Here is a 26,334-nt window from a genome sequence, read left to right on the forward strand (position 1 = left end):
CTTGGACAACACAGCTCTGTTTGCTGGATACCTAGGTAGATTAGGTGTGAATGTAAATATAATCTGGCCCTGAAGCCTTTCCCCGCAGCCCCAGCTCATCACTATCTGTCAGCGAGAGCTCATTTAGACTTTGCTTACAAATCATCATTTGAAATTATTAGGTCGGCCAACATCACCGAAATTATTGCACTGACATCATAAAAAACAGCTGTATAAGGAAGCAAGGAAACTAGTCTATGTTCATACTTTTCAAATCTATTATACTTTTTCAGATACACATTTTATCATGCACTGTATAAGCTTTTAAAGTGTGTATTAATGTTTCAGTTTAAATTCAGATTTCCAAACAGTCCCTGAATTGGTATGTAACTAGCTCACAAAACTAGGGGGGGTGTTGGGGAAATTCAGGGGGGGTGTAGGGAAATCACTTTATGGGGCTCACGGTAACTCATGATGCTTTATGTCTCTCTCTTTTATATCCTGTAATTCTCCCACTGAAGTGTCTGGTTCTGCTGTTCCAAGCAGGGCCCATCCCCCTCCTGGCACTCAGGAAATCTTAAAGGACTCTTGTGTGTGTGTGGGCTGGAGAGGGGGAGGAGGGCTACATTCTGGGAAGTGTGAAGTGCCAAGACCTCAAGAAATGCCACCAGCAGGGGAACACGAGCTCCAATGATCCCTCAGGCCAAAATCGGGTCATTGAAGGGCATGTGATAAGGAGCTTCCTATTCTCAGCTTCTCAAACAAATCGCTCCCCACTCTACTTGCTGAGCCCAGAAGAAAGGATGGCAGCTACTCCCTTGGGAGCCCGATACCCTACAAGAGAGCACAGCCAGGATCTCTGGAGTTTCTATCTAACCCCTGACCTTCTAAGAGTACCTGATCTCTGAGGACATTAAAGGGTGGGGAAGTCATGCTGTTCTGAGCTGGTCCATCTCCCTCAGCTCAGGTGTGTCCCTGCCTAGAGCTCTCTCCATCTCCCTCCTGCTCTTGCTCTTTCTCTCTGTGAGGTGGCATAGCTGCCAAGTTTGGTGCAGCTCCATGTGGGACATTTTGTATAAATTATTTAATTTGCATATTTGTAATTAATTTTCACATAGCCTTATAGTTTCAAGCAGTGATGGGGATAGAGTACGGAGCCACACAGAAGTAGACATCTCTGGTGGAGGAGGTGTGGAGGTGTGTGGGTGCTGCGTAGTGGTCTAGGTGCTGGAGAGTGGTAGGTTGGGTGAGTGCTCAGTTTCTGAGGCCTGGGGTAGCTATGTGCTCAGATAGAGCTGTTTGAGGGAGTGGCTGAGGCCAGCACGAGGTCTGCCTCACATGTCTCTGCTGATTCTGCCCATTGTATCCCTCCCCAGTGGAATCCAGCAGGGGTAGCTGTGAGAGGAGAGGCAGAGTGGCTGCCATGCTGCCTGCAGGGCAGTCTCACAGCCACCCACCCTGACAGGAAAAGCAGTTGGAGGCAATATTTGCAGCCATCTGGATGTGTGAGATCTCAGCTGGCTGCAGAGAGGTGTGATGGGCTGCCTAATGCATGAGGCAGCCCTCAGGGCATCACCTTGCTGTGAGCTGCACCAGCCCCCTGTATGTATTCCCTAGAGATTCCCCAAATGGTATCTCTCAGCACATCTTTCTCTTTGGCTGAAGAGAGCTGGAGAAACTTGTGGTTGCATCTGGTACCCAAAGGGGGTCTCAGAGGAGACTGAGGGCTGGCTGGCAGGCAGTGGAAAAAAGACTGAAATATTGAGCAAACCCCTATCCCCTGCCACCTTCAGACAAATTTTTAACAAACGCCATTTAAAAAATGCTCATTCAAGCGGGCAGAGTTGGCTTTAGGCACCTGCAATGTCTACACGGAAGGGTGGAGCTTTCATCTATCCCCAAACTCCCAGGACACCTGCAGGGTTTATGAGTCCCCTGTGAGATAACTAAAGTCATAAGATAATTTTTCTGACTCCTCTGGATCAGGCACGGCTCTGCTCCCCAGTTCAGCTCGGGCCCCTGCTTCCTCCTTAGCTCGACCCCACTCTGTCTGACCCAGGCAATTCCAGCTCACATGGAGGATGGGGCCCCCCGACCTCCTGACTCCCTGATTAGCCTGCCTGCCCTGTCAATCAGGCTGACCTCTTCCCATTGTTCCTGGAGACTGTCAGTCTCAGGGTCCTGATTTCGCATCAATCCTTCCCCTTTCTTTTGGTGCTAGGAGCTAGCCACCAAAACACCCCCACTGAGTTTTAGTAAGGAGAAAACAGTCCCTTTACATCTGCACCAATTCCAGGGAGTGTCTGTAATCAGAAGAAATTTCACATTTGATTATACCATACTGTACATCTCTATATATCCGCTGGCTTATTTGAATTACCCACACCATTCTGTGCTGCACCTGTCCTTTTCAGAAGGTCTCTCCTCCAACTATTTCCAGATATAGCCCAGTTTATCTTATGGGATTTGCAGAAGTAATAGCACCTGAAAGGGGTATTAAAATACAGAGGGCTAAATTCAGTCATGGTGTAAGTGTGCTCCTTTAGTAAAACCAGCTGCTTTGCACGAGATCTGAATTTGGCCCACCTCTTCTAATAGAGGAAGCAGGGTCACGCTAGTCAGCCCCATGAGGTGGAGTGGATCCACAGCTGGGACATAGAGACAAGGAACATGATGTGAGCAGGAGTGGGAACACTAAAGACTTTTGATGAGGGAGTCAGGCCGCCCTGGGGAGGGATCTGAGGATGTATACACCTTTACACTGTATTATTACTATTCTTAAGCTCACAACAATACCCCCATGGACGTTACAGAATGAGACAATGCTCTCCCGGTACCTAGTGCCACTTCTTGCTGAGGCAACACATGGGTGGGGGGAGACGTAGGGTCACATGCCCACCCCCACCCCTCAAGATTTCTGCCAGGGTTCACACCACAATGTGGCCAGCAGCAACCTTTTGGCACTGTACAGGAAGGAAGGGACAGCAGCTGCTTCCAGCTGCAGTGGAGGAGGACAGGAGGAAGGGATGACCTGGCCATTTCTTTGCAGAGCTCATCTCTTCTTCTTCTCCCTGCCAGCCCCCAGCTGTAAGCACCTTGTCCCTTCCTGCCTGTATGGTTCTGAAAGGCAGTCAATACCTCCAGGTTGCTGCTGGGCGCTGACGTAACCCAGCTGCCTCCTGTGCCCCAGCTCCAGCACGGGCAGGAAGGGGTTAAGCCCTAAGGACATATTGTGCACCAGGGCTAGGGTGTAATCGGGACTGTCCCGATATTTAGGTGTTTGTCCCACATTCTGACCCAATTTTTGTCCCAATATTTTGCACTCTGCTTTAAAAAAATTTTTTTTTTTTGCTCCGCTGGTGTCCCGATATTCTCTTCCTCTCATCTGGTCATCCTACTCAGGGTGCAGGGACCCTGACTGCAGGGTCTTCAAGGAACCAGCCAGACAGGTGGCTCAGCAGGGGACGGTACCTAGGGGTCAGAGCAGCCCTGTACTCCGGGAGGCAGGACCCAGGGTGGGGGGAGGCAGGTGAAGAGGGTGCTAACCCCTTGCCCCACGGGGTGCTGTGAAGCCTGCAGGTTCAGGGCAGGAACAGGCTGGAAATCGCTTCCCCCAACACCACAACTCCAGAGCTTAGCTGAGGGGCAGAGAGGCTTCCCCGTGCTAGTGCTATGGCAGTGGAGCCAGTGGCACAGAGCAGGTTGAGGCTGGGTCGCTCCACTTACCGCTGCTGGTGAGTTGAAGCCCGACCCCTGCTGCAGTCCTCAGGGGAGTGGGAGTGGGGTGGAGTAGGGGTGGGAGGAGGTGGGGCTGGGGCAGAGCAGGGGCAGGGGCCATGGGGAAGAGGTGGAGCAGGGGTTGAAGCAGTATGGAGCTGCGCAGGGCTCCAGGAAATATGGTGCCCCAAATTTCTTAGTGCCCTATGCAGCTGCGCACTTTGCAATATGGGTAGGGATGGCTCTGGGCAGTGGGAGAAGGAAGGAGCCTGACGGCCAGGCTGTGGTGAGCTGAGCGCTCCGACCAGGGACTGGTTCTCCGCACAGTGCTGGGAACAGACGTGCCTTGCCTGGAGCTTAGGGGGCAAATGGGCAAAGCAGGGAGAGGACAGTGAGAGTGGGAGCACATAAAAGGCCAATGGGTGGGCAGCAGAGGTGACACATAACCGGCTGCCGCCTGGTGCCTACCTGCACTCACCAACCACCGCAGCTCGCAATGCGCAGCCAGTGCTGGCCAGAAATGGGATGCAGGGTGGGCCCTGCTGGCTGAAAGCTGCCACGCTGCAGGGGCTGTGCAGCTGGCCCCGCATGCTGCATCTTTGCTCTGTCACCAGCCTTATACACCCACCCCCATTGTCAGCCACCGGACCCCCTCCCCACTCACTGCTGGTGCGCTGGTGGCTAGTGAGCAGGGATCTGGCCAACAGCAGGACCCGCCAGAACTGATGAGCGGGGGAGACAGAAAATATGGGACAATTTGCGCATTTTAAAGAAAAAGTCAGGACACCTGCAGGAGGGCTTAAATACGGGACATCTGGTCACCCTAGTGATTCCCAGCTTGAGTAGACATTCCTGCAATAGCTCTGATTGAGCTAGCATGCTGAGAATAGAAGTAGCCAGGGTGGTGCAAACGGCAAGCTGCCACAAGTATGATCCCATCCAAAATGCAAGGTACATACTCTGGGCAGCTAGCCCCTCCCACCACTACATCTGCACTTCTATTTTTAGCACTCTAGCTCTGTCAGAGCTAGTGCAGGTATGTCTACTTAAGCTGCTAATTACACCTTTCAGCTCAAAGTGTAAACATATCCTTAGCATTTACCATCTCAATGATTCCAGATCAACTGTACTCCATTTACAAGTAAAACAGTTTTCTTTTTAAAAGTAGCATCACAAAATCCCTCTGAGATGTGAGGATCAAGCTGGGGGTCTTTCCATGCTGCATAAGAACATAAGAATGACCATACTGGGTCAGACCAAAGGTTCATCCAGCCCTGTATCCTGTCTACCAACACTGGCCAATGCCAAGTGCCCCAGAGGGAGTGAAACTAAAGGTAAAGATCAAGTGATCTCTCTCTCCTGCCATCCATCTCCACCCTCTGACAAACAGAGGCTAGGGACACCATTCGTTACCCATCCTGGCTAACAGCCATTAATGGACTTAATCTCCATGAATTTATCTAGTTCTTTTTAAGCCCTGTTATAGTCCCAGCCTTCACAACCTCCTCAGGCAAGGAGTTCCACAGGTTGACTGGGTTCTGTGTGAAGAAGAACTTCCTATTGTTTGTTTTAAACCTGCTGCCCATTAATTTCATTTGGTGACCCCTAGTTCTTATATTATGGGAACAAGGAAATAACTTTTCCTTATTCACTTTCTCCACACCACTCATGATTTTATGTACATCTCTCATATTCTTCCTTAGTCTCCGCTTTTCCAAGCTGAAAAGTGCTAGACTCTTTAATCTCTCCTCATATGGGACCCTGTCAAGGTTTCTTTCCCCACTCTGAACTTATGGGTACAAATGTGGGGACCTGCATGGACACTTCTAAGCATAATTACTAGCTTAGATCTCGTAACACTGCCACCACCCAGAATTCCAGTGTCTGGGGCACTCTCTGTCCCCTCAAAACTTCGTCCCCTCCCTGGGTTGCATTGAGGGACTTTACGAATTCCCTGGTGAACACAGATCCAAACTCCTTGGATCTTAACACAAGGAGAAATCTACCATCCCCGTCTGTCATAACTGTCCTACTCAGATCTGAAACTTAGAGTTCAGAACATGAGAAGCTAGCATGAAACCTCCAAACTTAATTACCAGCTTGGATCTGATATCGCTGCCACCAGCCAGCAGATTCCAGTGTCTGGCTCACTCTGGTCTCCCCAAAACCTTCCCTGGGGGACCCCAAGACTCAGATTCCTTGAGTCTCACAACAAAGGGGAATAAACCATTTCCCTTCCCCCTCCTCCCCTCCAGGTGTTCCCTCCCTGGGTTCCTGGAGAGATATACAGATTCAAGCTCCTTGAATCTAAACAAAGGGATTCCACCCTCTTTACCTCCTCCCAGATTTCCCCGCCCTGGGTACTCTGGCAGATTCCCTGCTTCAAGTCCTTGAAACACAAGTACTGAGAGATCTAATCTCTCTCCCGCCTCACCCAGAGGGTATGCAAAGTCAGGCTTAGTAAATCTAACACAAAGAGATTTTCCCCCTCCCTTCGTTTCTTAGCCTTACCAGTGAAAAACACTCAAACAGATCTTAAAAAGAAAGCTTTATATAAAAAAGAAAGAAAAAGACATAAAATGGTCTCTGTATCAAGGTGACAATATATAGGGTCAATTGCTTAAAAGAAAAAATGAATAAACAGCCTTATCCAAAAAGAATACAATTTAAAACATTCCAGCAACTACACACATGTAAATAAAAAAAAAATATAAACCTATTGTCTTACTATCCTTGTACTTACAACTTGGAAACAGAAGACTAGAAAGCCTGGAGATTCCCGTGGTCACTCTCAGAGCCCAGAAAGAGAACAGTCCAGGAACAAAGGACTCACACCCAAAACTTCCCTCCACCCAGATTTGAAAAAGTCTTGTTTCCTGACTGGTCCTCTGGTCAGGTGTTGTTTGTTACCCCTTTCCAGGTGAAAGAGACATTAACCCTTAGCTATCTGTTTATGACACCCTCCTTTCCCCCCACCAATCCCTGGTGAGTCCAGATCCAATCCTCTTGGTTCTTAAAACAAGGAGAATTTAACCATCCCCCCTCCTTTCCCCCATCAATCCCTCGTGAGTCCAGATCCAATCCCGTTGGATCTTAAAACAAGGAAAAATCAATCAGGTTCTTAAAAAGAAAGCTTTTAATTAAAGAAAGAAAAGGTAAAAATTATCTCTGTAAAATCAGGATGGAAAATGCTTTACAGGGTAATCAGATTCCTATAGACCAGAGGGACGCCCCCCCCAAGCCTTAGGTTCAAAGTTACAGCAAACAGAGGCAAAATCCTTCCAGCAAAAAGAAACATTTACAAGTTGAGAAAACAAACATAAGACTAACATGCCTTGCCTGGCTAATTACTTACAAGTTTGAAACATGAGAGACTGATTCAGAAAGATTTGGAGAGCCTGGATTGATGTACCGTCCCTCTCAGTCCTGAGAGCGAACAACCACAACACAAAGAGCACAAACAAAAGACTTCCCTCCACCAAGATTTGAAAGTAACTTGTCCCCCTATTGGTCCTCTGATCAGGTGTCAGCCAGGTTTACTGAGCTTCTTAACCCTTTACAGGTAAAAGAGACATTAACCCTTAACTGTTTATGACAGACCCGTTCCAAACCCCTAATCATTTTAGTTGCCCTTCTCTGAACTTTTTCTAATGCCAGTATATCTTTTTTGAGATGAGGAGACCACATCTGTATGCAGTATTCAAGATATGAGCGTACCATGGATTTATATAAAGGCAATAAGATAGTCTCTGTCTTATTCTCTATCCCTTTTTTAAAGATTCCTAACATCCTGTTTGCTTGTTTGACTGCCGCTGCACATTGCGTGGACGTCTTGAGAATTATCCATCATGACTCCAAGATCTCTTTCCTGATTAGTTGTAGCTAAATTAGCCCCCATCATATTGTATGTATAGTTGGGGTTATTTTTTCCAATGTGCATTACTTTACATTTATCCACATTAAATTTCATTTGCCATTTTGTTGCCCAATCACTTAGTTTTGTGAGATCTTTTTGAAGTTCTTCACAGTCTGCTTTGGTCTTAACTATCTCGAGCAGTTTAGTATCATCTGAAAACTTTGCCACCTCACTGTTTAGCCCTTTCTCCCGATCATTTATGAATAAGTTGAATAGGATTGGTCCTAGGACTGACCCTTGGGGAACACCACTAGTTACCTTACCCATCTCCATTCTGAAAATTTACCATTTATTCCCACCTTTGTTGCCTGTCTTTTAACCAGTTCTCAATCCGTGAAAGGATCTTCCCTCTTATCCCATGACAACTTAATTTACACAAGAGTCTTTGGTGTGGAACCTTGTCAAAGGCTTTCTGGAAGTCTAAGTACACTATGTCCACTGGATCCCCCTTGTCCACATGTTTGTTTGACCCTTCAAAGAACTCTAATAGATTAGTAAAACATGATTTCCCTTTACAGAAACCATGTTGACTTTTGCCCAACAAGTTATGTTCTTCTATGTGTCTGACAATTTTAGTCTTTACTATTGTTTCAACTAATTTGCCTGGTACTGATGTTAGACTTACTGGTCTGTAATTGCCGGGATCACCTCTAGAGCCCTTTTTAAATATTGGCGTTACATTAGCTATCTTCCACTCACTGGGTACAGAAGCTGATTTAAAGGACAGGTTACAAACCCTTGTTAATAGTTCTGCAATTACACATTTGAGTTCTTTCAGAACTCTTGGGTGAATGCCATCTGGTCCCTGTGACTTGTTACTGTTAAGTTTATCAATTAATTCCAAAACCTCCTCTAGTGACACTTACAATCTGTGACATTTCCTCAAATGTGTCACCTACAAAAACCAGCTCAGGTTTGGGAATCTCCCTAACATCCTCAGCCGTGAAGACTCCAGCAAGGAATTCATTTAGTTTCTTCGCAATGACTTTATTGTCTTTAAGTGCTCCTTTTGTATCTCGATCACCCCACTGGTTGTTTAGCAGGCTTCCTGCTTCTGATGTACTTAAAAACCATTTTGTTATTACCTTTGAGTTTTTGTCTAGCTGTTCTTCAAACTCCTTTTTGGCTTTTCTTATTACATTTTTACACTTAATTTGGCAGTTTATGCTCCTTTCTATTTACCTCACTAGGATTAGACTTCCACTTTTTTAAAGATGCTTTTTTATCTCTCACTGCTTCTTTTACATGGTTGTTAAGTCATGGTGGCTCTTTTTTAGTTCTTTTGCTGTGTTTTTTTAATTTGGGGTATACATTTAAGTTGGGCCTCTATTATAGTGTATTTGAAAAGTGTCCATGCAGCTTGCAGGGATTTCACTCTAGTCACTATACCTTTTAATTCCTGTTTAACTTACCTCCTCATTTTTGCATAGTTTTCCTTTCTGAAATTAAATGCCACAGTGTTGGGCTGTTGAGGTGTTCTTCCCACCACAGGAATGTTATATGTTATTATACTATGGTCACTATTTCCAAGTGGTCCTGTTACAGTTACCTCTTGGACCAGCTCCTGCGCTCCACTCAGGACGAAATTGAGAAATGCCTCTTCCTTTGCGGGTTCCTGTACCAGCTGCTCCAAGAAGCAGTCATTTCAAGTATCAAGAAATGCTGTCTCTGCATTTCATCCTGAGGTGACATGTACCCAGTCAATATGGGGATAATTGAAATCCTCCACTGTTATTGAGTTCTTTATTTTGATAGCCTCTCTAATCTCCCTTAGCATTTCATTGTCACTATCACTGTCCTGGTCAGGTGATTGATAATAGATCCCTACTGTTATATTCTTATTAGAGCATGTAATTACTATCCATAGAGATTCTATGCACAATATCAATATAATAACAGTCAGATTAGGATCTCTGTGACACCTGTACCTTTTCTGGGAGGGCAGTTTACAGTCACAAATAATACTACACTTTGAAGACAGTGCGGTTGCACAGGTGTCAGTGAGGACATAATTTGTGTAGCAGAACTTTTATTATGGTTTATGAAGAGGGAAGGAGCCCAGCTTGACTCTCAAATACCAGGCTGAATGTGCAAAGTTGGCAGCAGGTAAAAATGGTTTTTTACTAGTAAACTGCATACGTTTGATCTGAGAAATGATAAACACATAGCCCTCTCATGGCATTTATATGGAGATGCTTTTTAAAGCAAGGCCACATTTTAAACCACTGTAGGGAAAATGCAGCTTTAATACTACAGTTAAGTCAAGGCAATGGAGAAAGATGGTTTGTCACCATTGAGAGATTCAAGCTGAGCTTGAACTATCACCGGTGGTTTTACGATCACAAAATCAATTCTGGCACAATTTGGAGGGAGGATGGGACAGTCAGCAAAAACCCCATTCTGCTCTAAATGAGCCTGTTGGTCCTTGCTAGGAACGGAAGTTGTTGGGAGTCTTTAGCCCCGGAGTAGGCTCTGGATGGTGGCCTGGCCCCAGCAATATGGTAAAAGGAGACAGACATGTTTGAGGGAAGATCAGTCACATGGAGTATGTAGTATTCATGCCACCTGCAATCCCAGACCACGCTTGGTGTGGAGGGGAGCTGCTCACAGAGATCACGCCCAGTTGTAAGTGGCTGGAGATGATGAGGAGAGATTGTTGACAGGGAACAATGGATCAGTTACTGTGGGTGTGAACTCGTTTCCTCCCAATATTTAGGGACCAGCAGAGAAGGACAGTGAGAAAAACTGTCTATCTGGGTCTTCCTGTGTTTCTCTCTTCTCTGTTTGGGTTTGCTTGGGTCTATGCATCTGACAGTCTGTGGAAGTCTCTGTCCATCTGTGGAGCTGTCTCTTTGTCTCTGTCTGTGAATTGGGAGATTAACCCTGCTTTTCCCCCTCTCATCTTTCCCTCTGCTGGCTCCTCTAGCTCTATGGGCAGTACACAGACCAGCTCTCTGACTTTGCACAGAAGGAAGCTGCAAAACTACTGAGTGAGAAAAAGACCCAAGGGAACAGCCAAAGCCCCCAGAAACGGGGCAGTCAGACAGACGTCAAAGAGGAGCGGTACTCCAAATGCCAAGGTAGGACCACTCAGCCTCACTGGACAGACAGGCTCACTTTATTACCAAAGGATGGACAAACTGCCACTGTTCAAGCTGGAGGTGCAGAGGGATGGAATTCAAGTGAGGCAAAAGGGGGACAAGTGAGCCTTGTTCCAGAAGAAGGAGGAAGAAGTCCCACTGGGTGGAAGAGAAGCTAGCAGAGGCTAAATTTCCTTTTCCACCTGCCCCCCAGGAATATGTGTGACAGCAAGGGATAGTTTTTCTCAGAGAAGTCTCTCATTTCATCACACAGTAGGTTACAGATCTCCTGTCCAGGATGGAGAGGCCTTTCTCACACTTGTGGGATCATTTGAGGAGATCTCTCCTTCCAGTGCGCAAGAGGTTAAACTCCCCATCCTTCCCATACTGCAGAGGACTTTGCAGTAGTGTATAGCACAGAGATAGGTGCCGAGTTGTCCAGCACTCAAACATGATGTTTCCCCAGGAACTGCTTGTGATGGGATCCCCGGGGTGCAGCCTGGGATTGTGGGACCGCTGTGCCCCCTGAACTCTCTCCAGCCTGGGCTGCTTCTCACAATGCCTTGCTAACAACCAACAGCAAGTCCCTCCAGGCGCTGTGATCACTCAGCACAACAGCGTGTGGAGCCCCACACCTAGCTATATTGCAAGAATGCTCCCAGAACCACTCATGAATCACACAGAGAAAGGCACCAGAGCCAAATCCCCCCAGCTCCCAGCACTGTACCCCAGGAATATACTGTCTTGCACTGCTCAAGATGGGCAACACTGATTTATTAATTGGTTCACCACTTCATCAATGGAAGGTGGACATACACCAGCCTTTGCCAAACCTGAGCAGATTTACCACACACTTCATACAAACTCGCTGGTAAAGATAAACAGTTAAACAAATGTACTGACTACAAAAGATAAATTTTAAGTGCTATTAAGTGATAGGCAGAAAGTCAGAGTAAGTCACTAAAAGAAATAAAATATAAGCACGCAGTCTGAACTGTCAACTCTATTTAGACTGGGCAACATCTAGATTAAGCAGTTTTCTCACCCCACTGGATGTTGCAGTCCCTAAAATACAGGCGAGTCATTGCATTGTAGCTCCCTTGCTGGACAATGGTTGTTGATGGGTTGTTTGACACCCCGCCTGGGCGTTGGTTACTTTCCTTGCTGTTGCCTCTGGGGAGCTAATATCAAGCTGATTCCCCAATTTACAGCATATTTTAGTGACAACCATACAACACAATCTCACAACTTCATAGGCATTAATGATATACATACATGGATAGAGAAATGACCTTCAGCAGATTATAACCTTTCCCCGATACCTGACATGGCCTGCTTTATATGCAAGATTACAATTATATATAAATGAGGAATATGGGGGTTACAGGGTGCTCCCCCAAGATATAGAATGTCACACTGCTATCTTGCCATTCTCAATAAGGGAAAGAAGAGACAGACAGGGGGCTTCCTCAATATTTCTTGACCCTCCATGGCTTAACATCTTGCCTCAACACTCTTTCTCATCCGCAGATTGTGCTAGACACATTCAGAAATATGTTACCAAGAAGCTTGGAGAAGACTGGATATTCCTGGTTCTGTTGGGTCTGGTCATGGCGCTGGTGAGCTGGGGAATGGATTATGCCAGCGCCAAGAGCCTGCAGGGTGGGTCCCATCCAGGTGCTATGAAACTGCCTCATAAATCACATGAACAATTCACTTCTATGCCTAATATCCCATGTTCCTCATCCTTCAGCACTAACTGCCTGCAGCACATTGCCCCATAGTGCCATGCTGGGATGTTGGGGTCAGTACTAACTCCCAGGGCAGAATATCCCCTAGTTTGTTGCCCACACCACTTCCTGAGCACAGCTCTTCTCGCTGGGGCACTGGGGTCAGTACTGACCCAGAGGGGAGAGTATCCTCTAGAGTCACAAAGTAGTTGCAGAACATTCATTTTATTTGGAAGTTTCGCCTCAAAACATAGGCCAGACATCCCTTGTTTAGCTTAGGATATTTAACAGTTATAGGCCAAGGCTGAACAGTAAGGCTTGACTATGAAGTCCTGTTAATTTAATATCATATTTCTCCCCTCAAGATAAATACATACACACAGCTTCTCTAATCCAGCCCCCACAGCCTATTTTGGGAGACTCTCTTTCTACTTGGGTGAATTCAGTTTTCAGGGTCTTTCAGCCTTGTGTTTCACTTCCCCCTAATAACACATTGCTCCCTGTGACACCTGCCCTCTGCTGGCAGGACCCCTTTCTGCTGAGGGGTTCTGTCCTGGACGTGGTTGGATTGTTCTCAGTTGGGCCAACCTGTGCTTTTGAGCTGGGTTTGTTTGATGCTCATGAACCCCGCTGGGGAGGTGCTGCTCTCACTGACTCCTGTTCTGTCTGTCCACAGCTTACAAGTGGATGTACAAGGAGCTGCACCCGAGTGTCCCTATGCAGTACCTGGCCTGGGTCACCTACCCCCTCATCCTCATCCTCTTTGCTGCTGTCTTTTGCCACCTCGTCTCCCCACAGGCTGTTGGTGAGAGCAGGGGGCAAGGGAAGATCTGCTTTTGTCTGTTTCTTTTTCTGTATGGCATGTTTCTTGTTTCTATGGCTTATTTATTCATTGTCTGTTCTGGTTTTTTTCAGGGTCTGGGATTCCTGAGCTGAAGACAATCATGCGGGGAGTGGTCCTCAAGGAATACCTCACACTCAAAGCTTTTGTGGCCAAAGTTGTAGGCCTGACAGCTGGGCTGGGGAGTGGCATGCCTATAGGGAAAGAGGTGAGTGTTGCTATTGTGTGTGTGTGCAGGGAGGGGGAGGCAGGTACAGGTGTCTCTTTGGGCACTGTGAAGCCCTGGGGAGGAAGGGGCTATAACTATCTTATCTTTTTGGACAAGGGGCCATTTCACTCCACCACCACTGCTCTGCTTTTGTTTCTGAATTTCCCTACAGCATTGACCTCCCATTGGTCATTTTCCTGACTCTGTAAAAGGTTCGATAGAGAAAGGATTAAAGGAAGTGTGAAGTTGCACTCCATAATGTTTTATGGAAATATGCGTATGAGTGTAAATATGATGTAACTGGAATATGCTTTATGCAAAAGGTCTATTATAAGGTATCATTACAAATCTACTGAGTGTGTTCATCTTATTTGAATGTATGTATCATTCTTGTAACTGAAGCTAGAAATATAAAGTATAACTCTGAGGTCCTATTGTAATTATGCAAAGTGTGGACTATTGATGATGGTGTAGAATCTTGATGGCTTCCATTGGCTAGGACAATTGGTTGCAAATAGCTCTGTTTACTTGCAAGCCTTCCTGTGTTCATGTAAGCCAGCCCAGGAAGTATGGTGGAATCCATCTTAAACCTGGTTCTCTTCCATTTAGAAAGAGGGGTGGGGATCCAGAGAGACAAAAGATTACCACCTTGTGCCAAAGCTATAAAAGGGGATGTAAGAGAACAAAGAAGGCTGCAGTCATGAGAAAACCATGGAGGGGATGGTATGATGGGATAGCCTAATTTTGTCAATTAATTGATCTTTGACTATTAGAGATAAATATGCCCAATGACCTGTGATGAGACACTAGATAGGGTGGGATCTGAGTTACTACCGAGAATGCTTTCCTGGGTGTCTGTCTAGTGAGTCTTGCCCACATGCTCAGGGTTTAGCTGATTGCCATATTTGGGGTCAGGAAGGAATTTTCCTCCAGGGCAGATTGGCAGAGGCCCTGGGTTTGTTTGTTTTTTGCCTTCCTCTGCAGCATGGGGCATGGGTCACTTGCTGGATGATTCTCTGCACCTTGAAGTTTTTAAACCACAAGTTGAGGACTTCAGTAGCTCAGACATAGGTCAGGGGTTTGTTACAGGAATGGGTGGGTGAGATTCTGTGGCCTGCGTTGTGCAGGAGGTCATACTAGAAGATCATAATAGTCCCTTCTGACCTTAAAGTCTATGAGTAAACCCTCGTTACCACCTGAGCTGGAACTAACAAGGACTATACCAGGGGAAAGGATTGGGCCCAAACTAGGAAGGAGTTTAGTCTTTGAAAGAAGCTTATTGGAACATCTCTGAGGGTGAGATATTATCTATAATCAGTTTCTTAATGTATTAGGCTTAGACTTGTGTGTTTTTGCTTTATTTTACTTGGTAACTTACTTTGTTCTGTTATTATTTGAATCCACTTAAATCCTACTTTTTATACTTTTTTATACTAATCCTATACTTTTTAAAATCGCTTTTGTTTATTAATTAACCTAGAGTAAGTGATTAAAACATGGGGGAGCAAACAGCTGTATCTCTCTCTATGGGTGTTATAGAAGGCGGACAATTTATGAGTTTACCCTGTATAAGCTTTATGCAGAGTAAAACATATTTATTTGGGGTTTGGATCCCATTGGGAACTGGGCATCTGGGTGCTGGAGCAAGAGTACTTGCCGAGCAGGTTTTGGTTAAAGTCTGCACCTTTGGGAGCGAGGACCAGACCTAGGTCTGTGTTGCAGCAGGCTAGCATGTCTGGCTCAACAAGGCAGGGTTCTGGAGTCCCACGTTGGCAGGTAAAATGGGCTCAGAGATAATCTCAGCACATCAGGTGACAGTCCCAAGAAAGTCTCGGTGACCGAACCTGTCGCAGCCTCTTTCTAGTTGTTTTTCATAAATATTTGGATGAGTGATTCACAAGGGGGTCTCTGTGACTGAACTCGTCACAGAAAGATGCTGAGGTACCTTCAAATCACTCATTTTCTACCTGAGAGAAAGAGGGGAGAGATGGGAGGAGAGAGGCAGAGATGACCAGAGAGAGAGAGAGAGAGGAGAGCGTGCACCAACATCTGTGTTTATTAAATCCATGTCAGTGGAACAATGTCACTGACCCTCTTTCCTCATCGTCTTTCCCCTTCTCTTCTCTGACAGGGTCCATTTGTGCACATTGCCAGCATCTGCGCTGCTGTGCTCAGCAAGTTCATGTCAATCTTCTGTGGTGTGTATGAGGTAAGGCACAGGTTTCTGCGTGCACTTACCCTGAAGCTCTCCATCTCCTGGGAGGGGCAACATGATTTCTTCTCCAGAGGAGGGCATAGCAGCGGAGGGGGCAGGATATTGGTACAGGGAATGCAGTGAGTTCACCAAGGTGTTACAGACCAGAACATTACATATACTGACCAGGATTATGGAGAGTGGCCAAGTATACAGCCCAGTAAGCTATAAGGACTGGCCAGGTATGTGGCCTACTAAGTTACAGAACAGACTGGATAGGAATATGGGTCTGGCAAGTCTGGATTCTGATAGTGCAGAAGCCATAAGCTGCCTCATTGTAGTCACCCTCCATGCATAAAGACTTGCCAAGTAGCTTTGCATAAAGACCAGTCTGTCTTAGAATGTGCATGCACAGAGCACTGCTAATCATAGGAGCAGCCTATATGTCTGCTGTAGAAACAGCCTTTGCAGTAAAAAGATCGCTATAGTGATGAGCTGTTTATTGAGACTGGCAGTGTCCCTAGAGGCTAACTATATGCTGTATAGAGAGACTGACTCACTGTAATAGAAACAGCTTGTGCAGACTGGCTCCCTGCAGAGACTGGCTGTGTAATATAAGATAACTACAGCAGTTGTTTATATAGGCCAGATCTGTATAGAGACTGGTGCACAGGAGTAGATTGGTGGCATGCAGGCACCACATCACTGTAGTACAGTTGACCTTGGCTGTACTTACTGACCAGATCTCCATATTAGAGACAAGCTTACTGTACTAAAGACTGACAGTGTTAGAGCCCGGCTCACCATAGCAGAGACGGCTGCATTTGCTGCTGGCTGTTGCTTCACTCAGAGGATGTGGGGACTAACTCTGTGGCTGTGCTCCCTCTAACCCTGGCATGCCCTTCTCTGGCTGGGCTCTCTGTTCCAGAATGTGTACAGGCAGCTCGAACTCGTGGTGGCGGCTTGCGCGGTTGGAGTTGGATGTTGCTTCGGGGCTCCTCTTGGAGGCAAGTGTATTCTTATATATGACATTTTGTATACATCACCTTAACTCTCTCACTGTGAATCTCCTGCATGAAGACAAGTTCTGCACAGACTTACCTTCTTCCCAGTTCTGTAGTGAAATGTTATTTCTTTTTTCGTGTAATGGTGGAGGGTGAAAAGCAAGGGAGGGTGGAAAGGTGAGGTGGATTATGGGAAAAATGCCACAGAGGAAGTGACATTTGGGCAGGAAGTGTCATCACTAATGGCTGAGCCTATTTAGTCCCCATGTATAGGCCAAACATCCAAAGGTGGGTCTGTCTACACAATCAGTAAAGACCACCTTCTACAATAGAGAGGAAGACCCAAAAAACATAGTGGTGAGGAGTGACATCAATCATGGACAGCGAATGATATTACTCATGAACAGGAAGTTATATTTTTAGTGCACAAAATAAGATGTTTATCAGTAAGCTAGAGAATAATATGGCTGTGGATAAATATGTGAATGTTAATCACTCATATCTTTGCTTCTGAATCAGAGCCACTGTCTTAAATAACACATATGGCAGAACTATATTTATCCTTTGGCTAGATGGGCAAGGCCCAGGGCAAAAATACACAAGGTGCAACAGCCTCCAGTCAAGAGGGAGAAAACTAGGGTGACCAGACGAGAGAGAGAAAATATTGGGACACATGGGTGGGAGGGGTGTCTGCTGGCAGAGGGGGGGAAAGAAGTGCTGCCGGCAGAGCAGCTAGAAGGAGGGGAAAAAAAAAAGCGAGTGCTGCCAGCAGAGTGAAATATCGGGACAAATTGCGTCCCGACCAAAGATCGGTTGGGACGTCGGACAAACACCTAAATATAAGGATGGTCCCAATTTTATTGGGACGTCTGGCCACCCTAGAGAAAACTATACATAGATCATTTGTCATAGAATTTTTCCCTTTTAATTAGTCCTGAGTGTGTGTCTGAGTGTGTGTCTGAGTGTGCCCACCCTGCCTCAAGGCCCTACTCTGATCACTTGGACACTGTGCCCAGGGTAATTTTGAGGGTATTCAGAATTTGATGGTTGTTCAAATACTGTGTTATTTCCTTGAAGCAAATACTTCACTTCCTGTCTTTAGATGGAGTGAATGAGGGGAGTAATAAACTGTAGCCCAGTCTTGGCTCAGGCCAGCCGAAAGAGATCATTTCATTACTGTTTGCCATAAACAAAAACCAGCCAGTTTAGTATCTAGCCAATAGAGGGCTCCTGGATGCTTAGCAGACTGGTAACAGACCAGACATCCAGAGGGCAGGGGATCCTTCTCAGGGAGAGAGACAGAGATAGGTGTGTGAGAGTGGATCAGCGGGCCGGAGGCAGCTTGAAGTTGGGTTCAGAGGGAAGGCTAGGTAGCAGCAGGGGCGGCTCCAGGCACCAGTATGCCAAGCGCATGCTCGGGGCAGCAAGCCACGGGGGGCGCTTTGCCCTTTGCCATGAGGGCAACAGGCAGGTTGCCTTCGACGGCATGCCTGCGGAGAGTCTGCTGGTCCCATGGGTTTGGCAGACCTCCTGCAGGCGTGCCGCTGAATCCGCGGGACCAGGGACCTCCCGCAGGCAAGCTGCCGAAGGCAGCCTGCCTGCTGTGCTTGGGGTGGCAAAATGCCTAGAGCTGCCCCGGATAGCAGGCAGCCTGAGAGCTGCAACAAGGAGGCTGGATGAGAGCTAGGTGTCTAGCGGAGAAGCAGGCTGTGACTGGCTGAGGGCCAGTTGTTATAACCTTATTCCCAGATTCTGGACCTTAGCGTCCAAAATTTGGGGGTTAGCATGAAAACCTCCAAGCTTAGTTACCAGCTTGGACCTGGTACTGCTGCCACCACCCAAAAAATTAGAGTGTTTTGGGGCACTCTGGTCCCCCTGAAAAACCTTCCCTGGGGACCACAAGACCCAAATCCCTTGAGTCTCACAACAAAGGGAGATAATCCTGATTCCCTTCCCCCCTCCAGGTGCTCCTGGAGAGATACACAGACACAAGCTCTGTGAAACTACGCAGAGTGAGTCCCCCTCTCCGTTCCCAATCCTGGAACAAAAGCACTTTCCTCTTCACCCAGAGGAAATGCAAAATCAGGCTAGCAATCCAACACACAGCTTTCCCCTGATTTCTTCCTCCCACCAATTCCCTGGTGAGTACAGACTTAATTTCCCTGAAGTAAAGAAAAACTCCAACAGGTCTTAAAGAAAACTTTATATAAAAAAGAAAGAAAAAATACAAATGTTCTCTCTGTATTAAGATGATACAACACAGGGTCAATTGCTTAAAAAAATAGTGAATAAACAGCCTTATTCAAAAAGAATACAAATCAAAGCATTTCCAGCACTTATATTCATGCAAATACCAAAGAAAAGAAACCATAGAACTTACTATCTGATCTCTTTGTCCTTACACTTAGAAACAGAAGACTAGAAAATAGAACTACTTCTCCAAAGCTCAGAGACAGCAGGCAGACAGACAAAAGACCTCTTACACAAACTTCCCTCCACCCAAAGTTGAAAAAATCCGGTTTCCTGATTGGTTCTCTGGTCAGGTGTTTCAGGTGAAAGAGACATTAACCCTTAGCTATCTGTTTATGACACGCCCCCCAAATTGCAGACAGTGGGGAAGCTCACTGGCGGCAATTTCTTCTAGAACTTGAAAATAAACAGATTAATACAACACATGCACCTTTACATATACTACTAAGTATATAACTAACAGACTTTAGATTTTAAGAACACTTTTTAACTACTGGATTCTGGGAAACTTTCACGGGAGAGTGCATCAGCAACTTTGTTAGAAGCTCCTGTGATGTGTTGAATTTCAAAATCAAAATCTTGGAGAGCTAAACTCCAACGAAGAAGTTTCTTGTTGTTCCCCTTGGCAGTATGAAGCCACTTTAGTGCAGCATGGTCAGTTTGTAGTTGGAATTGCCGTCCCCAAACATATGGGCGTAGCTTTTCCAGGGCGTACACAATGGCATAGCATTCCTTTTCACTGACTGACCAGTGACTTTCCCTCTCAGACAGTTTCTTGCTGAGAAACACGACAGGATGGAAGTTGTGATCTGTTGCTTCCTGCATGAGCACTGCTCCTATACCACGCTCAGATGCATCCGTGGTTACTAGGAATGGCTTGTCAAAGTCCGGGGCCCTGAGCACAGGGTCCGACATGAGCGTTGCCTTAAGCTGGGTAAAGGCTTTTTGACACTCATCAGTCCACTTAACGGCATTTGGCTGGGTCTTTTTGGTCAGGTCGGTCAATGGGGCAGCGATTTGGCTGTAGTGTGGTACAAATCGCCTGTAGTATCCGGCCAAGCCTAAGAAGGATTGGACCTGTTTCTTTGACCTTGGGACAGGCCACTTTTGGATAGCATCCACCTTGGCCTGTAGGGGGTTTATGGTTCCTCGACCCACCTGGTGCCCCAGGTAAGTCACTCTGTTTTGGCCTATTTGACACTTTTTGGCCTTAACAGTTAGTCCTGCCTGCCTGATGCGCTCAAAGACCTTTTCCAGGTGTAGTAGGTGTTCGGGCCAGGAGTCTGAAAAAATGGCCACATCATCGAGGTAGGCAACTGCAAATTCTCCCAGTCCAGCTAGTAGACCGTCTACCAGCCTCTGGAAGGTGGCGGGTGCATTTCGAAGGCCGAAAGGAAGGACATTGAATTCATACACCCCCGCATGGGTGACGAATGCTGACCTCTGCTTGGCAGGTTCATCTAGCGGTACTTGCCAGTACCCCTTGGTTAAGTCTACTGTAGAGATGAACTGGGCACGTCCCAACTTTTCCAATAGCTCATTAGTACGTGGCATTGGATAGTTGTCCGGACGAGTTACAGCATTTAGCTTACGGTAGTCCACGCAAAAGCGTATTTCCCCATCTGGTTTGGGTACCAGAACCACTGGAGATGCCCATGCACTGGTAGATGGGCGGATTATACCCATCTGTAGCATGTTCTGGATCTCCCGGTCTATAGCAGCTTGGGCATGAGGAGACACCCGGTAGGGTGGGGTTCTGATTGGGTGAGCATTACCTGTATCAATGGAGTGGTATGCCCGTTCAGTCCGTCCTGGGGTGGCTGAGAACAATGGGGCGAAGCTAGTGCACAGCTCCTTGATTTGTTGCCGCTGCAGACGTTCCAGGGTGGTTGAGAGGTTCACCTCTTCCACGCCACCGTCTTTTTTTCCATCGTAGTAGACACCGTCAGGCCACTCAGCATCATCTCCCTGGACTGTAAACTGACAAACCTGTAAGTCTCTGGAATAGAAAGGCTTGAGAGAATTAACATGGTACACTTTAGGCTTTAGTGAGGAATTGGGAAATGCTATGAGGTAGTTTACAGCTCCCAGGCGCTCTTGGACCGTGAATGGCCCTTCCCATGATGCTTCCATCTTATGGGCCTGTTGCGCCTTCAAGACCATAACCTGGTGTCCTACCTTGAAGGAACGTTCTCTGGCATGTCTGTCATACCAGGCCTTTTGCTCTTCCTGAGCATCCTTTAGGTTCTCTCTAGCAAGGGCTAAAGAGTGTCGGAGGGTGCTTTGTAGGTTGCTTACAAAGTCCAGAATGTTAGTTCCTGGAGAAGGCGTAAACCCCTCCCATTGCTGCTTCACCAACTGTAATGGCCCCTTAACCTCGTGACCATACACAAGTTCAAATGGTGAAAACCCTAAACTGGGATGTGGTACAGCCCTGTAGGCAAACAGCAACTGCTGCAACACTAGGTCCCAATTATTGGAGAATTCGTTGATGAATTTTCGTATCATGGCCCCCAAAGTTCCATTGAACCTTTCCACCAGGCCATTGGTTTGATGGTGGTACGGGGTGGCAACCAAGTGATTCACCCCATGAGTTTCCCACAGTTTTTCCATGGTCCCTGCCAGGAAATTAGACCCTGAATCTGTAAGGATGTCAGAGGGCCAACCTACCCTGGCAAAGATGTCTGTTAGGGCCAGGCACACAGTGTTAGCCCTGGTGTTGCCTAGAGCTACTGCTTCTGGCCACCGGGTAGCAAAGTCCACTAAAGTCAGTACATACTGCTTTCCTCTGGGCGTCTTTTTTGGGAAAGGGCCCAGAATATCCACAGCTACTCGCTGAAATGGGACCTCAATTATGGGGAGTGGCTGGAGAGGGGCCTTGACCTGGTCTTGAGGCTTACCCACTCTTTGGCATACCTCACAAGACCGGACATACTTGGCAACATCCTTGCCCATCCCCTCCCAGTGGAAGGACTTCCCCAACCGGTCCTTGGTTCTGTTCACCCCAGCATGGCCACTGGGATGATCATGGGCTAAGCTTAAGAGCTTCCCCTGGTACTTAGTTGGAACCACCAACTGTTTTTGCGGCTGCCATTCTTCCCGGTGTCCACCAGAAAGAATTTCCTTGTATAAAAGTCCTTGGTCTATAACAAACCGGGATCGATTAGAAGAGCTGAGAGGCGGTGGGGTGCTCCGTGCCGCCGCCCAAGCTTTCTGAAGGCTGTCATCTGCTTCCTGCTCAGCCTGGAACTGTTCCCTTGAGGCTGGGGTCACCAGTTCTTCCTCAGACTGTGGACTTGGGCTTGGTCCCTCTGGAAGCGATGTAGGTGGTGGGGTTGTTTTCGTTGCTGGTGAACCGCTCTCCGCTGGTGCACCTGAGGGTATTTCAGGCTCTGGCTGAGCCTTTTGGGTATGGCTGTCGTGTGCTTCTGCCAGTTCTGGCTCGCTGGCGCCCTCTGGCGTTGAGTTTGAAGATGTGGTTGCACTTGCTGGTGCTGGTTGCTGTTCCAGTTCCGGGCCTGGGACTGGAGATGCTGTGGCTGTTTCAGTGGTAGGCATGGAATCCGGGTCCACTGCCTCTGTCTGGGTCTCTGGTAACACAGACGGGGCTTCTGTGGACGGCTCAGGAACAGGAATGGGTCTGGAAGCTTGCCTGGTTTGGCTACGGGTAACCATTCCCACTCTCTTGGCCCGCCTCACCTGGTTGGCCAAGTCTTCCCCCAGTAGCATGGGGATAGGATAATTGTCATAGACTGCAAAAGTCCACATTCCTGACCAGCCTTTGTACTGGACAGGCAGTTGAGCTGTAGGCAAGTCTACAGCTTGTGACATGAAGGGGTAAATTGTAACTTTGGCCTTTGGGTTGATGAATTTGGGGTCAACGAAGGATTGGTGGATAGCTGACACTTGTGCCCCCGTGTCTCTCCACGCAGTAACCTTCTTTCCGCCCACTCTCAAATTTTCCCTTCGCTCCAAGGGTATTTGAGAGGCATCCGGGCCTGGGGATCTTTGGTGTGATGGTGGTGTAATGAATTGCACTCGCATGGTGTTCTTGGGACAGTTGGCCTTGATATGTCCCGGTTCATTACACTTAAAGCATCTTCCATCTGATGGGTCACTGGGCCGAGGTGAGTTACTGGAGACTGGTGAGGTTGAAGAGTAGGGTATCTGTGGCTTTACTTGGGTGGTATGTAGGGTCTTTGGCTGTCCTCGGTTGTAGGGTTTATGGTCTGTGTGCCCCCTGGGGTAATCGTTCCCCTTGACAGTAGCTTTTTTGCTTTCTGCCAGTTCCATCCATTTGGCTCCAATCTCCCCCGCCTCAGCGATAGTTTTGGGATTTCTATCTTGTATGTACCGTGTGATGTCTTCAGGAACACCATCCAAGAACTGCTCCATTTGTATGAGGAGGTTCACTTCTTCCAAGGTTTGAATGTTGTTTCCTGTTAACCAGGCCTCATAGTTTTTTGCAATGTAGTAGGCGTGTTTGGGAAATGACACCTCTGGTTTCCATTTTTGGGTTCTGAAGCGCCGACGGGCATGATCTGGGGTTATCCCCATCCTGTATCTGGCCTTGGTTTGAAAAAGTTTATAGTCATTCATTTGCGGCTTGGGCATTTCAGCTGCCACCTCTGCTAAAGGTCCACTGAGGTGTGGCCTTAATTCTACCATGTACTGGTCTTCGGGGATGCTGTACCCAAGACAGGCTCTTTCAAAATTTTCCAAGAAGGCCTCGGTGTCATCACCTGCCTTGTAGGTGGGAAATTTCCTGTGCTGTGGAGCAATAATTGGCGCCGGGTTGTTAGGGTTGGCTGGCACATGCAGCCCAGCTTTTGCCAAGTCCAGTTCATGTTTTCTCTGTTTTTCCTTCTCTTCATTCTCTTTTTGTTGTTTTTCCATTTCTCGGCGGTGGGCCACCTCTTCTTCTTCTAGTTTTCTTTTGTGTGCTGCCTCTTGGGCTGCCTGTTCTCTTTGGAAGGCTGCCAGTTTGAGGCTTTCTTCCTTTTCTTTTATCTCCATCTCTTTTTGTTTTATTTCTAGTTCCTGTTTGTGTTTTTCCATCTCTCGCCTGTGTTCAGCTTCTTTGAATTGGTCTTCGGCCTCCATTTTTGTCCTGGTAGACATGGTTCCTGTTTTCTTGTGTTGGGGTGCCCTCCGGTGTTTCTCTTTTGAACTGCAGGCTCTGTTGCCTCCAGAAGTCTGCCTAGCAACAGTGCTTTTTTCCTTTTCTCTCTCTAGCTAATGTTCAATGAAGGGAAACCAGAAAAACCACTTAATTTGCATGCATATAAGTGCTGGTACTTGCCACCTAATGGGAGGGCTATTGCATGACAAAAGACCCTTAACAGTCTTCTCACTTAATATGCAAACCACAAACTGCTAGAGAGAGCAGAAAAAAAAATTCTCTCTGGTTCCCTTTTAAAACCAAACTGTTTCTCTCTGCTAAAAAGCCCTTAGCAAAGAAAAATATAATATTCCTACTGGCTTCTGGATTCTGTCTATATCCCGCCGCTGCACACCATGTTATAACCTTATTCCCAGATTCTGGACCTTAGCGTCCAAAATTTGGGGGTTAGCATGAAAACCTCCAAGCTTAGTTACCAGCTTGGACCTGGTACTGCTGCCACCACCCAAAAAATTAGAGTGTTTTGGGGCACTCTGGTCCCCCTGAAAAACCTTCCCTGGGGACCACAAGACCCAAATCCCTTGAGTCTCACAACAAAGGGAGATAATCCTGATTCCCTTCCCCCCTCCAGGTGCTCCTGGAGAGATACACAGACACAAGCTCTGTGAAACTACGCAGAGTGAGTCCCCCTCTCCGTTCCCAATCCTGGAACAAAAGCACTTTCCTCTTCACCCAGAGGAAATGCAAAATCAGGCTAGCAATCCAACACACAGCTTTCCCCTGATTTCTTCCTCCCACCAATTCCCTGGTGAGTACAGACTTAATTTCCCTGAAGTAAAGAAAAACTCCAACAGGTCTTAAAGAAAACTTTATATAAAAAAGAAAGAAAAAATACAAATGTTCTCTCTGTATTAAGATGATACAACACAGGGTCAATTGCTTAAAAAAATAGTGAATAAACAGCCTTATTCAAAAAGAATACAAATCAAAGCATTTCCAGCACTTATATTCATGCAAATACCAAAGAAAAGAAACCATAGAACTTACTATCTGATCTCTTTGTCCTTACACTTAGAAACAGAAGACTAGAAAATAGAACTACTTCTCCAAAGCTCAGAGACAGCAGGCAGACAGACAAAAGACCTCTTACACAAACTTCCCTCCACCCAAAGTTGAAAAAATCCGGTTTCCTGATTGGTTCTCTGGTCAGGTGTTTCAGGTGAAAGAGACATTAACCCTTAGCTATCTGTTTATGACACCAGTACAAACAGGAGACATGAGACTCTCATTATCTGGACTACAAGAGGACAGTGCAAAGGGACTCCCAGATGATGGGCCAGTGGGATCTGCAGGCCAACACTTAATCACCTCCAAAAGAGGGATAGACTAAAGGAGCAACTAGGGGTTAAAGGAAATTAAAACAGCAGAAGGATCTCTTACAGCACCAAGGAGCAGGGTGAGCTGTGGAGGGGCACTGCTTACCCAAGTTAAGGGGAAGAGGGGGAGCTCCCTCTGCATTTAGCAGAGGAAGGGGAGAATGCCCCCATCCCACTCCACTTTAACCCCTGTGGGCAGCCCATTACCTTTCCACTGGACTGTGACATCAGTTAATATACATGTTTAAGCCTTGCACCTAGTGTACATACACCCTTTCTTGTCTCCAAACCCTAGTAAAGAATCCTCCATTGCTCATGCACAATGTGAGCATGGTGTGTGGAGCACCTCTAGTGCTGGCTGCTGAGCATGCTGTCCGATCTCTAGAAGGGGCTGGGGTACCACAACCCCACAGTGACAATACCTGCGCGGGGATCCAGTGCTTCCCATAAGAATATTTTTGTGGGGAAGTAGTAAAAGAAAGCAAACAGTAACAAATGGAAGTGGCCTCTCCATGGGACAGTCCAATGTATGTCTGTCCTTTGCAACAGGCTGCAGAAACTCCGCTTTACAAAAATGGCAGCCACCCCAGCAAATAGCAGATTCCTGGACATGCAGAAGTGCAGCACAGAGGAAACAGGAGTTGCATGTAGCAATTACAAAGATAGATACACCACAGGAGAATCCCTGCCCATGGTCTCCTTGCCCTCCAAACTCCATGCGTGGAGCTGATAGACTCATAGAAAGAGCAAAAGGCATTTCATTTGGCTTTTGCCAACCTCACTGAGTCTTCTCTGATTTTGGGACTCTCACTGCTTATCAGAGATGTGCATGCACAAAGCAAACACTACTGGAATGAGCTCGGGGTGCTAACAGCAGTGAAAGAAACCTCCCTCCAGACTCACAAACTGATTGGGCC

General features: G+C 46.9%; 1 protein-coding gene across 5 annotated transcripts in view; it reads left to right on the forward strand.

Moving 5' to 3' along the window:
• The window catches only part of CLCN1 (chloride voltage-gated channel 1), a 143,793-nt gene that overhangs the window by 79,792 nt on the left and 37,667 nt on the right, over positions 1-26,334 (forward strand). For 3 of the 5 annotated variants that reach the window (XM_030536351.1, XM_030536334.1, XM_030536367.1), the window contains exons 2-6: positions 10,539-10,692; positions 12,223-12,369; positions 13,099-13,227; positions 13,338-13,471; positions 15,603-15,680. In XM_030536351.1, the coding sequence (XP_030392211.1) occupies positions 10,539-10,692; positions 12,223-12,369; positions 13,099-13,227; positions 13,338-13,471; positions 15,603-15,680 (642 nt within the window). The remainder of the gene's footprint in view (positions 1-10,538; positions 10,693-12,222; positions 12,370-13,098; positions 13,228-13,337; positions 13,472-15,602; positions 15,681-26,334) is intronic. The other 2 variants (XM_030536342.1, XM_030536360.1) reach the window with 2 other exon arrangements.

Source organism: Gopherus evgoodei, chromosome 1, assembly GCF_007399415.2.
Source record: "Gopherus evgoodei ecotype Sinaloan lineage chromosome 1, rGopEvg1_v1.p, whole genome shotgun sequence".
NCBI lineage: Eukaryota > Metazoa > Chordata > Testudines > Testudinidae > Gopherus > Gopherus evgoodei.